At 42.2% G+C, this 11,790-nt stretch overlaps 1 protein-coding gene across 1 annotated transcript; it reads right to left on the minus strand.

The window, feature by feature from the left end:
- Window positions 1–1,472: 1,472 nt before the first annotated feature.
- On the minus strand, window positions 1,473–11,455 carry SFRP4 (secreted frizzled related protein 4). The gene is made up of 6 exons (XM_053978976.1): window positions 10,846–11,455; window positions 10,610–10,690; window positions 10,454–10,519; window positions 7,657–7,855; window positions 4,923–4,986; window positions 1,473–2,426 (listed from the first exon to the last, which is right to left on the minus strand). Exons 1-6 carry the CDS (start codon window positions 11,285–11,287, stop codon window positions 2,238–2,240), a joined length of 1,041 nt encoding a protein of 346 aa, XP_053834951.1. The 5' UTR covers window positions 11,288–11,455; the 3' UTR covers window positions 1,473–2,237.
- Between the last annotated feature and the right edge of the window lie 335 nt (window positions 11,456–11,790).

Below are 11,790 nucleotides of genomic sequence, written 5' to 3' on the forward strand. Positions count from 1 at the left end.
GTCACTCATTTTCTAATGGCTAACCATATATACATTTATTGGGGTACTTTAAATTGGGATCAATAGGTAATCAAAACTTAAGAACTCTTGCTATACAGTACATAAAACTATTTTAGAAGTTTTCCAACCTTTTAGATCATGCTTAAGTCAGCATTTTCAAACCTGAATTAGTCAGCTGCAAGTGAAATTCTGTCTCCTTTGATTTCCATTTCAGTTTTTCCATTTCACTGAACATGATTAAGGTTTCACCTATAGGCTGTATTTAAGCACCTAAGTTTGTAGTCTGTTTTTTCAGATATGTCAAACACGTAATTCCTACTAAAGTCAATATATCCTATATGTGCTCAGCATTCCTGGCACCTGGAATGAATTTTAGATCTAATTCTGCAGGTGTTCCATGTCAACAAAGTACTGCACCTGCCCAGAATTACCAGTAGTGCTACACTCAAGTCGTGACCTTTGTATATTTTAACCAGTTGCTCAAAGCTCAACAAGCGTTTAGGTTGGTTTTCCCCCCCTGAATTATTCTATAAGCTATTATTCCATCTTCTTGTAACACCTGTCTATCTTAAACCTTGTAACTTAGCATCTATGTCCCAAATTTGCATTAGCAAATTACCAAGTATGTAATTGCTGCTACCAGAATCACTCTAGCATATTTAGCTGTGAATTTCACACACGCAAATTTCATTGGAATTCTTGTCATGGCAAAGATCAACATACTGACATGACCAATTGTTATTCCTTATGATAATCTACACAGAACTTCCTTTTTTTTTTTCCTCTTTTCTGACATAGAACTTCTCTATTATAAAAATCCTCATTTTACCAGAATTGACAAGTCTAGTTCTTAGCCTTCCTGCAGGAAATCTGGAAGGTCTTTCAGGCATCTATCAGGAGCTCTTCTGATCTTAATGTTGGTGATCTTCTTGCGTGTTACATGAAATTGAAATCAGAATGGATTATCTATGCTGCCTCATTGAAGTACACCTTGGAAGGAACAGCATAAATGCCATCTTGGAGTTATATTGATTAGATTTGTATCACCTTTGCTGTTCTAATACCTCATACAGAAAATGTTAAGTCAGTAAACTTACCGCATAAATAAAAGAATCTGCTTTTCTGTTACCCTTTTCAGCGTAAATGTTACTTTCTGATATGAAAAACTGCAGATAGCCAGCTGCTTTGAGAAGCTCATTAATAGGGACAAAGCTGATTTATTTATTTATTTAATCTCAGAAAAAAGTTAGAAATATGGTATCAAATGATAAAAAGTTATCCAAATGATTACTGAGCCATTTGAAGCCCTATTCTCTCCTTAATACTGTACAGTAGCTGTCAGTTATCTTTAGAATAAAGCTTCTATTCCAGTTTTCATAGCAAAGCTATATTACAGCAAATGTGTTACTTTTAAGAATTCTACAGATCTGTTCACTTTAATCGGTCCTTTCAAAAAAATACAGATTTTTCAATTAGATGTTTAAATATATTTGAAATTAGAACAACAGAAGCCAGCCTGAAGTACAATAAAAAAAAAATCAAATGTCTGCTTTGAATGTATTTTTACTACACAAACCCACAAGATCAAGTACTATCACTGTAAGCATATTTTTGGCACACACATATAAAATAATCACATAATGCATACCCAGATGCTTAATGGTAAACTATGCTTTTGAACACTCTGAGCAAGGGCTGTGATTCTAAACAGCAGACAGGTTCAGCTCCAGCAGCTGCAGTCATTGCTGCCTGAGATATCTGCCAGAGGTTACTATCCTTCATCCTGCTCCTCAGCTGCCTGGTCTAGTGAGCTCTAAGCTAATTCACAGACTAACTCACAGACTAACCCACCAACTACTACACCAGCTGAGGAGAGAGAGAATCTCCATGAAGCTCTCCAACATCTGGCAGGGAAGCAGACCAGGCAACTGATACAAGGAGTCAAAACCTCTGGCAGCCAAGGCTAGTTCTATCTAGATGGGAAATCAGAGCCCAAAGATAAAGCTCAGTCAGCTGGAATATGCCTACCTCATATTAGTGCAAACCTATGCTCTACGGCTTGCAGTGACTTGAAAGGATAAGCAAACCTTGTAACAGTAAAGTGCAGCAAAGAGGTCTATGTAGAAACTGACATGATTTTTTAAATTGACGAGTTCTGGATTAATAAAACATGCTGACCAAGCCAGATTGTGACCCTTGTCGTGCAGGGAAAGTCCTTCCTTTTGGGAATTTCACACTCATACTTTTTTGGGGTTGATTTCTTTCTGGCCATTTCTTATTTTAATGGCCTTTTTGGGGCCACTGATCAGTGGGTTGGTGTTCTTGGTTTGCGGTTTCAGGGCTCCACTCTGACCACTGCGTCCTGAATTCTGGTTCTTACTGCGTGCGGTTCGCCGCTTTTGCTCTTGCAGTCTCTGTTCCCACCTCTGTAGAAATGCAGAAGACAAAGAGGATGAGTTAGGGAAGGACATAATCATAAATAATTACATCCTAATCAAAGCTATCCTGAACCACCAATGCTAGTGCTACCTTTAACAGTCTCATGCTCTATATTGCAAGGCTATGGATGTCAGCATGTAATGGCTATTTGCAGGGAGTGTGTTCTAGGTTAGAGGGAATTTCCACAATACCAGTTGATGGAAATGACAATTGGCCATCTTGTGTGCATGCTGCATGTGAGTGTCTTTTCAGAAATATAGGGGAGCTGGCATCATGCCACCAAAAAGTCAGGACTAGTACATTGGAGCTCCTTTGCAAGGCCCTTCTTTGCTGTCTTGCTGGACTTGATACTTGACATTTCCTCAGAAAGCTCTGCAGGAATCAAACTATCCTTTCACAATATATATTTAAGCACACAGCTACAAGGGGAGCTAGTATTTACTTTCCGCTTCTGATTTTCTCTGGGGTGGAAAGGACTGGGCATGAACAAGCTTATGTTATGGACAGACAATAGCAATGGTCACAGTGAAATCACACTCATTGATCACAACACACTGTGTTGAGAGTTGCAATGTCATGGTTTGAATAATGCACCTGCAGCTTTGTTCACCAACATCCCCAAGAAATTTTGAAAAGTAACGAGCCTACCAAAGATAACAGCTGTCAGATTTTCAAATCCAATAGTGCAGTAGTTATAAAATAGGTTTTTACAGTAAGTTTAACTGGTCAGCTCTCCGAAACATGGAGGGATCCATAAAACAGCAAAAGAGACTGCAGACTTTCACCTCCAGAAACAGAAATACCTATTTTAAGGAAAACAAGGTAGGCAGTAGAACCCAGAAAAGATCTCACCTCTCCCTTCTATTATCTTTCCCTTCTGAAATGCCTAAATGCAATGGATTTACCCAGTGATCAGAGCAAGAGAAATGTTCTCCAGCTTGCCTATTCAATATCTCTGCACTGACTTTGTTACAGCTCAGACTCTTGTCCTGGCTAGAGAAAAGACCAGCAATATTGTGGTTATGTTAACAACTGTCTTCTGTGGTTGACAGACAGCTCAAAACATCCATTGTAAGTGGTAACTCAAGACAAAATTTGGATGCAAGTCTTCAGAGATGAATGATGGGCATTAAAATGAAGCCACTGCGATACCTAGCTCCATACTGGCTTTATGTGGTCAGAGTTATTTTATGCATCTTTATAAAACCAAAACTATCAGAAGACATTTAGTTGTGTCCCACTCAAACATGTTTAAATGAGGATTTAGTTTCTGAAATATGAGAAGAAATTACATATGCTTTGAAGGGCATTTTTTTTGGCAGTCATGCATCTATTTGACAATCTGAAAACTAATGCCCAAACATGATTCAAGACACAATTAGAAATGACAAAACAGTGTGAGGAGGTGACTAAAACACACTGTGCGCCAGTAACAGGCCATTAAGTTGACAGCTAAAGGATTTCAGGAATCCAAGCGATATGTCAATATTCTTCTTAATCCCACATGGCATCTTCTGCAATTGACATGTATTTATGTTTTATAGATTTAAAGCATGTTTTCCACACACAGATTTCAGATGAGTAAGTGAAGAGGGTATGAGAGAAGCATTGAATGCAATTTCCTGCAAGAAGTTGGTCTGTAATCTAAAAGCTTCTGCTTATGGATTCCTACATCTCTTTTCCTCCTCTTTATCAACTGCCAATCAACTCATAATTAAAACATACATGTACGTCCATAAACATACATGTATGTCCTTAATGCTCTGAAAACCTTTCTGAATTCCAAAAATAACTTTCTTCCATGCCTAAAACTGGGAGGAAGAATCAGACCTCCTCTCAATCCATCCTTCCTTTCCATTAAAAAGAGATGTTTACAAGTATAGAGTGATATCAAGTGCTATCCTGAAGCCCCAAAAAGCAGGAGCATCTGATGTGCCTGCCACCCATGTCTCTATAATAAAGACTATTCCTTCTAGTGTTTCCTGAATCCAGAGAAACAACGTCCAATCCTTTGGGTGGGTCTTAGTAGGGAGTACCTGGTGAGAAGTGTGTGTCTCCAGCCTGTAATTTTTAATGCAGCAAAAAACATTAATCCAGTGCAGAGGATTTTAACTTCCTTTCTTATCTAATGTGGGCTACGTACTCCTCTGCATATCACCTTCACTTTCATATCATCACTCCTTGCAGTAGCAGGGATATGAAAGAAATTCCTAGAGACATTATTGTAAGAAACCAGAGTTCACACGAAGATCGTCCCACAGGGTAAAATTAAAGAAAAATAAAATTTAAGAGACACTAAAACACAAGATTAAAGTATTCAAATTTTCACTTATACTTGGGTAACTATGAGGGCTGAAAATGTTCAAGTGAAAATAATGATACAGATATCTGAAAGTCATCAAAGTTAATCAGTACTGAAGTAAAACAAAGGTGTTTAACTTTTTATCAAGAACCTCAGCCTTCTTTTCTTTGGTTGCATTTACCTTAAATCTTCTGTTTAGTTGGTCCTTCCATTTTTCAACTAGACATCCATCAAGAAGCATCAACCTGAAAATTAAGAAATACACACAAATTATAGATATTTCTGATTTTAATTCCTGAGATGCCATGCCGAATGATTTGACACAGATTGGGGTTGAAATGCACCCACAGGTACTGGTGGATGGATGGGATGACGGGATACCATATGTTTCTCTGTGTGTTTGTGTGAAGAGTAGATTAAACTGGTGCATTTTACTTTTGACTTTAAAAAAGAAGCTGTTTCACATGCACCAGCTAATACAGCTTAGCTGAAAAACAGTAATATAATTATATGATCACTTACAATTGTATCCATTTCTACCTATAAATACATGAGGATGGCAGTATGTGTTTCTTACATCTAACTCCTTAATGAGTCCTCTAAGGCAAATTTGGAAGAGGTATGGTAAGTGATACTTGCCAGACTTGCCTACCAGTGAAATCTGGCTAGCTCCTGCATGAAAACATTGAGTCCAGATGTTATGAAACGAACAAAACAAAAATCTGACTGTTAAATATATATGCATTAAACAGCTCCTAAAGCATCTTATTCTAAAGCAGTCTGATGTCACACCTTCCACGTCCCAGCCTAAAGACAACATTTTGTGGTTTTTTGTTTGTTTGGTTGAGATACTAGGCCTTAACATGCCCTAATATAAATGCCACTAAAATTCTGGGGGGTTGTACTTAGCCACCAGTGTTGGCTGGAAACATCAAGACATTGTTATAAATGCACTGTTCTGGCTGGTGAAGTTTAGAAAGTGTAGCAGGGCCTGACCTCCAGTTTCTATGAATAGCATCACTGCTCTTAGCAGCTCAAGATAGTACAAAATGCTGCTTCTTGTAGTCATTAGCCATGGTGCATCCAGTTTGACCAAACATAAAAGGTGAGTGCAAACCCTGGAGAACCAGGACCAATATGTTGTACATTTCTTTCCAAAGAGAAATTAGACAACTAACGTACAGCATTGATGCCAAGGCCATGGATGAAACCACAACATGGGGTACATCTGGCCCAGCTTTGGTTCAGGTCAAATTATCCAGCGAGGCTCTAACCCTAAAAACAGGCAATAGGTATTTTGCTATTGACTGCAGAGGAGGTACAGCTTCCACCCATTCTGCCTGTGTCATTTAAAAAAACTGCTGTAACTCAAAACCTTCTGTTTTCCTGCCACTGAGTTCAACAGGAAGCACATATAATAGTTTATGTTTCTTTTTCAAATCCACTTTAGTACACTATATGAAATTAAAAACCTCAATGACCTTTAAAAACCATCATAAGACATTTAGTGAATCACGTGTTTTTCCATAATAATGGAGATGCCGATTGTGATCTTTGACTTATGAAATCTCCCTTTCCTAACAGCCTCCAGAGGATCCTCTGCAACCCAGAGCTCCTCCATCGCTGTTCTGCTCATTGCCCTTTTACGTGAGTCAGAGCTTGTATCCCTATAACAACTAAAAGAAGTAGAAGGCTCTACACTAATATTTGTAAAATACTTCCAGACCTGGAGGGGCAAAGAGCTGGGTAGTAATAAAATACTGTGTCTGCTAGCTTACCAAAAAACAAGCTAAAGCAATAAGATATCAGATGGCAAATTTTAGAAACACCTATAAAATGCTCCCAAAATATCAACATAAAGCTCATTAAAAATATGGACATTAAAAATATGGATCCCACATGTGGATGTTCTATGGTCCTTACAAGTGTGCATGGCCAATTAACAGCAACATCACAGTATGCAAAACCAGCCTGCACATTTTACAGCCAGCCTTGCCTCCAAACCACAACACACAGGCTTACACAGAACCTAAAGCACCACAACCTGCTCTGCTGGCATCTACTGGTGCACTTGGGGTGCTAATGTGGATGGGATGTCCCCTTCTGTTTCAAGGAACCAGGGAGAAAAGGGAGCTGTGATTCATCACTCCTTCCCCTCCACACCAGCATGCTGGATTTCCTTCCATGCCTCGGGCTAGGCTAACTGCCAGATGAAAGGCCTGGTAAAGTTTGTTTTGTTTTGTTTTTAATTTTAATCATATAGCAGGACTGGCAAGCTGCTCTAAGAGTATTTACTTTTCATCTGCCATCCAGGAGCTGCAGCTCCAATGGCTGCAGCTTTGGCTGGTCCCGCTACGGCTGCGGGATCAGAAACATCTCGTTGATGGCACTGGTCCAAAGTATGGACAGGCCAGCAGAGAAGGCCTGGCTCTGACTCCAGCAGCTCTGCTGACAGTGGATGTGCATCATCTCCTACCCACTCCCCTGGTGAGGCAGAACGATGCCTTCCATGTGGTTCTGCCAACACAGATCATCATCTACAGCCACCACTGGGCTTGTTGCACACAAAGCAACTCATCTCTATGGAAAGTGGTCCTGGAAAAACACTCCCAAGCTGGAGGTGACTGAACTGCTGCATGATACTTTATCACTATGCTGTCAGCACCTAATGCCACCAAATTTTATGTTCCTTGTGTGAGTCAAATTTTGTAAACACATCATGGCACAGAGCTGAGGCTGATGAAGTGGAGAAGGTCAGCTGTGAAGGTAATAGAAACATGTACGTGTACGTATGAGTTATCCTAAGAAAAACTATCAGCAAAACAAGCCTATGTTGAGAAAGAAAGATTTACTGGTCCTCCTTCCCATCTATCACAGACAGCTCTAACACTTTTCTGCAACACATCATGGCTCACCTTGAGCGCCACTCATAGCACATGATGAGAACATCCTGCTTTGGTTGAAGAGGCGGGCACTGGCAGGAGGAATTTGTAAGAAGAGGCACTTGGGACAGAGGAATTGGCGTTGAAGACTTGAGTATGTCTTTGACTTCAACCACAGTCGTTATCTCATTGCAGTTCCCTCTTTCTATGCTTTTTACTTTAGCGTGAATGACTGCAAATAAAAAAAATAGAGAAGTGAGAACAATAAACAGTCTTGGAAATTTAAATGCATCTCAAAATTAAATAAAATATATTGAATTGGAAGCTGTTGTTTTGGTTGTGAAACTAGAACTACTTCTGCCTGTGTGGGCATGAACAGTGGCTTAGAATAACAGAGGCCTGATCTCAATTTGGTTTTCAGTAGGACTGTTGACAACTGTAAAATTAAACATGTGCTTAAATCTTTGCCAGATCAGGCCAACCAGTCTCGCCTGAAATCACACACAAAAACAGCTCCTTCAACTCAGACTTGAAGAACCCTTTGCACAAATCTAACCCATTCTCCAGCCACATCTGGCTATTTCTGATTAAGTAATGAATAATTTACCTCACAGACAGTTGTTATGAATTCAGTCCTTTCAATAATAAAATCACTTCCTGTAGATTGTAACCAGGAAATATAGTCTTTTCTTAAATATAAGAAACAAGGGAAGGCTAGAAGTCAAAAAAACTAAGAGGCTTGGGATTTCCATTATTTACTTGAGCTATACTTTTTTTCATCTTTTGCCTTTGGATTCTCTACCAATAGTGAGATCCTTATATAAACAAGACACTGGAAGAGGTTGTTCTGACTCTGAATACACAATCATTTGTATTTTTACTTTTCATTGAGGAAAACTGCACGTCTACACAGATGCAAGAAGGTGAAACACTATAGATTGCTCTGAAATGATCCCTGGGCTAACTTTGTAATGACAAACTTTAGCATCACCTACCAATCCAGCATTTTAACCCTTCTCTCTTGTGAGAAATACCAGATCTAATAAATTAAGTATGATTTTTACATAAAGGATTTTGTCTCTAGGAAACATCAAAATAGAAAGGGTTCTACTGTCCAAAAATTCTTCAGTGAAAGAGGCATGAGAATTGTATAGACCACAGGGTGATCAGCCTGCTCCTGCCAGCCACTGCGTGAAAAGCCTCCACATGAACCTCAAAACATTTGGAATAAACTTCACACATAGAAAACAGGAGACCAGCACTGTTAATGCAGTCTGGGGTTTACCAGACTACGCCTTGCTACCTTTACCAGGACATGTATAATAGACACAAAACATGTGAGGAATTTCAGTTTTGGAGACTCACAACCTGTTTTCAAGTCTGATTGGTACAATTGAAAGTACAATTTGGCTGTATATCATTTTAAAGGTTTTCAGAAAAAAATTGATTGATTTCAAACTCATTAAATCTCGTCCCTCAATTCATTTTCCATATAAATAGGTCTATTTATATCACAGGGTGCTGAATAAAAATTTACATCTCAAAAGCAAAATCTTGATTTCACAAATTCAATGGAATTAAATTTTGGACCTCAACACACTGGTTTTACTCAAGGAACACTCCCACTGAAATCACTGGAATCAGCATTTACATGGCTAACACCTGTCTTTCATTTTGGAACAGTCATTTGATATCACTACTTTTCATATGTTTCAGGCAACTGTGGAAGCTTATTGCTCCACCTAAACATATCTCTATGCTGCATTGACACAGATCAAAGAATTATATAAAAAGAGTAAGTCGTGTAAATGCACCAAAATGCTATAATGAACAAAAAGTTATACAATTACCTAAGCTAGAGGTTCAGCTTGATTATTCTCAACAAACATGCTAACAAAGAAGCAAATAGCTACAAACTTACTTTCATTTCATATCAAAAAAATACGAACTGAACTACAGTATAACCCTACTGGAGAACAACTAGATAAATGACTGGGAAAAAACCTGCTGTCTGAGAAAATACCCACAAAGTGCAAAATGAAGCAATACTGCGTATAAAATTCACAGCTATAGTTAATAGAGGCTTTGCATTGACACCAGGTTTAATCTGGCATTTATCTAATCTTAATTAGAGTCCTTCCTGACTCACACCATCAGAAAACTGAGGCAGGGGGAAGTCAAGGGGAAAGAGGGGTGAATACTTATTTTTATTGCAAATATGTCACCCACCATATAATGAAATTATTGGCTATCTCTGTGGCTGGATGGTGCAAATTGTCAGTGAATTCAGTTATTCTCTGACAATTCTGTACCAGACAGAACTCTGGCTAATAAGTAAAAGTATATACAAACTTCTAAAAACTTTTTACTTTGCTGCAGCTGGTTCACATTTACAAGTTTTATTTGGGTAGTAAACCCCTGTTTATTCTACCTGCCAGATGAAACAGGAGCAGGCCAACTCATCACACTCGCATCAGGCTTACCTGCCTTTACTGGAGTGACCTTTGCAGCAGCAACCACCCTTTCTGCAGACCAGAAGGGTGCACATTACTGACATTTTACTACTTTTGTCAGAAACACACCATCATCTGTGCAATTACTACTACTGCCTGCACATGGTGTGTGCTACAGCTGGATTTTGGAAGAGGACAGCTAGGTATTCCCCAGCAAACACCCACTTGGAAAGGCTGTGTTGGAGGCAGTCTTCTCATGCCACACTTGCTGGATGGGGCCTGGTGTGGGCTCAGCACCCACACAGAGCTGCCTAACTTGCAGGGACACAAGGAGGATGTGGGGCAGGCAAAGCGAAGCATTTCCCCCATGCACTTACTGTAGCTGTAGTTCTTGGCCAAGTAGGTTGACAGCGTAGGCTTTGTCTTTTTGCACCTGCACCGCTCTTCAAAGGAAGAGAAGGGAGAAAGGTTGAGGGGTGTCAGAGGGACCCTGTCTCCGGAGAGGTGGAGGGGGGGGATTGCCCTAGGCTCACCCTGGCCACGGCTCCTGCAGTCAGGCTCCAGGGGTCTGTCCGGCACCATAAAGCCCTGTGTGAAGTCCGTCCACTTCACATCTGCAAACAGAGATGCGTCAGGGAATGAAAACTGTCGGTAGAGGCTCCAGGACTGGAGCGTGGGGGTCCCGCAACCCCCCCGTCCCACCCTGGGGGGTCCCACGGCGGTGGAGGGAGTCCTCCCTCCCACCTCTCGCCGCCCCCAGGGTTCTCACCCTCCGGCACGTCGGTGACGATGGCCTCTGGGGAGATGCAGACGCCGCGGTCGTAGACGGGGAGGTCGTCGCAAGCCAGACTCTCGGGCCAGCTGTGGTTGTAGCGGCGCATGATGGGCTCGCAGCCGTCGCGGGCGCGCTGGCAGACGGAGCGGCACGGCTTGATGGGGTCGTAGAGGAACTCCAGGGTGCAGATGGGGGCGTACATGGCGCAGAGGAAGAAGGGCAGGACCGGGCTGCAGCCGGTGGCCACCAGCTCCTCGTACTGTTCGATAGCGAGGACGGCGTTTTCTTGGGTGCTGTGGTGTAGGTGGTTGGGCATGCGGGTGATATTCCAGGGCATGGAGCGGCACATGGGGATGCGCACCGCCTCGCACGGCGCGCCCTGCGCCCGCGGGCTCACCCGCAGCCACAGGGACACCGCCACCAAGGCGCGCAGCATCCTCTTCCTCCTCCTTGTCCTCCTTGTCCGCCCGCCGCCGCCCCGTGGGTCCCGGCGGCCGAAGGGCGCGGAGCGGCACTGCCTCCCGGAGCCCTGCTGCAGTCAAGTCGCGGGAGCCGCCGCGCCGACAGCCATGGACATCGCAGGACCGCATTTATACCAGTGGCACGAGTGACGTGGGACCGATCGCGCTCCCTTGGCAGCCCCGCTCCTCCGGGGGGTGGGGGGGTGTGCGTGTATGTGTGCGTTTTGCTGTGCAGGCACGGTGACATCACCTCCACCCCGTTTAATCCCTCGGCGACATCACTGCGTCTCTCGGCCGCCGCTCCAGCTCCGTTTCAGTTTTCATCTGTGTCATAAATTCCTTCAGGTGGAAGGGGGGCGGGGTAGGGAAGGAAACTCAAACCACAGGATTCTGCCGCGGGGCTCTGCGCTTCGGCGCGGGGAGAGGGAAGGCGACGGTAGGAACCGAGGCTTCTTCCCGTGGGGCTGAACTTTATACG

The sequence above is a fragment of the Vidua macroura genome, chromosome 1, assembly GCF_024509145.1.
Source record: "Vidua macroura isolate BioBank_ID:100142 chromosome 1, ASM2450914v1, whole genome shotgun sequence".
NCBI classification, from domain to species: Eukaryota; Metazoa; Chordata; class Aves; order Passeriformes; family Viduidae; genus Vidua; species Vidua macroura.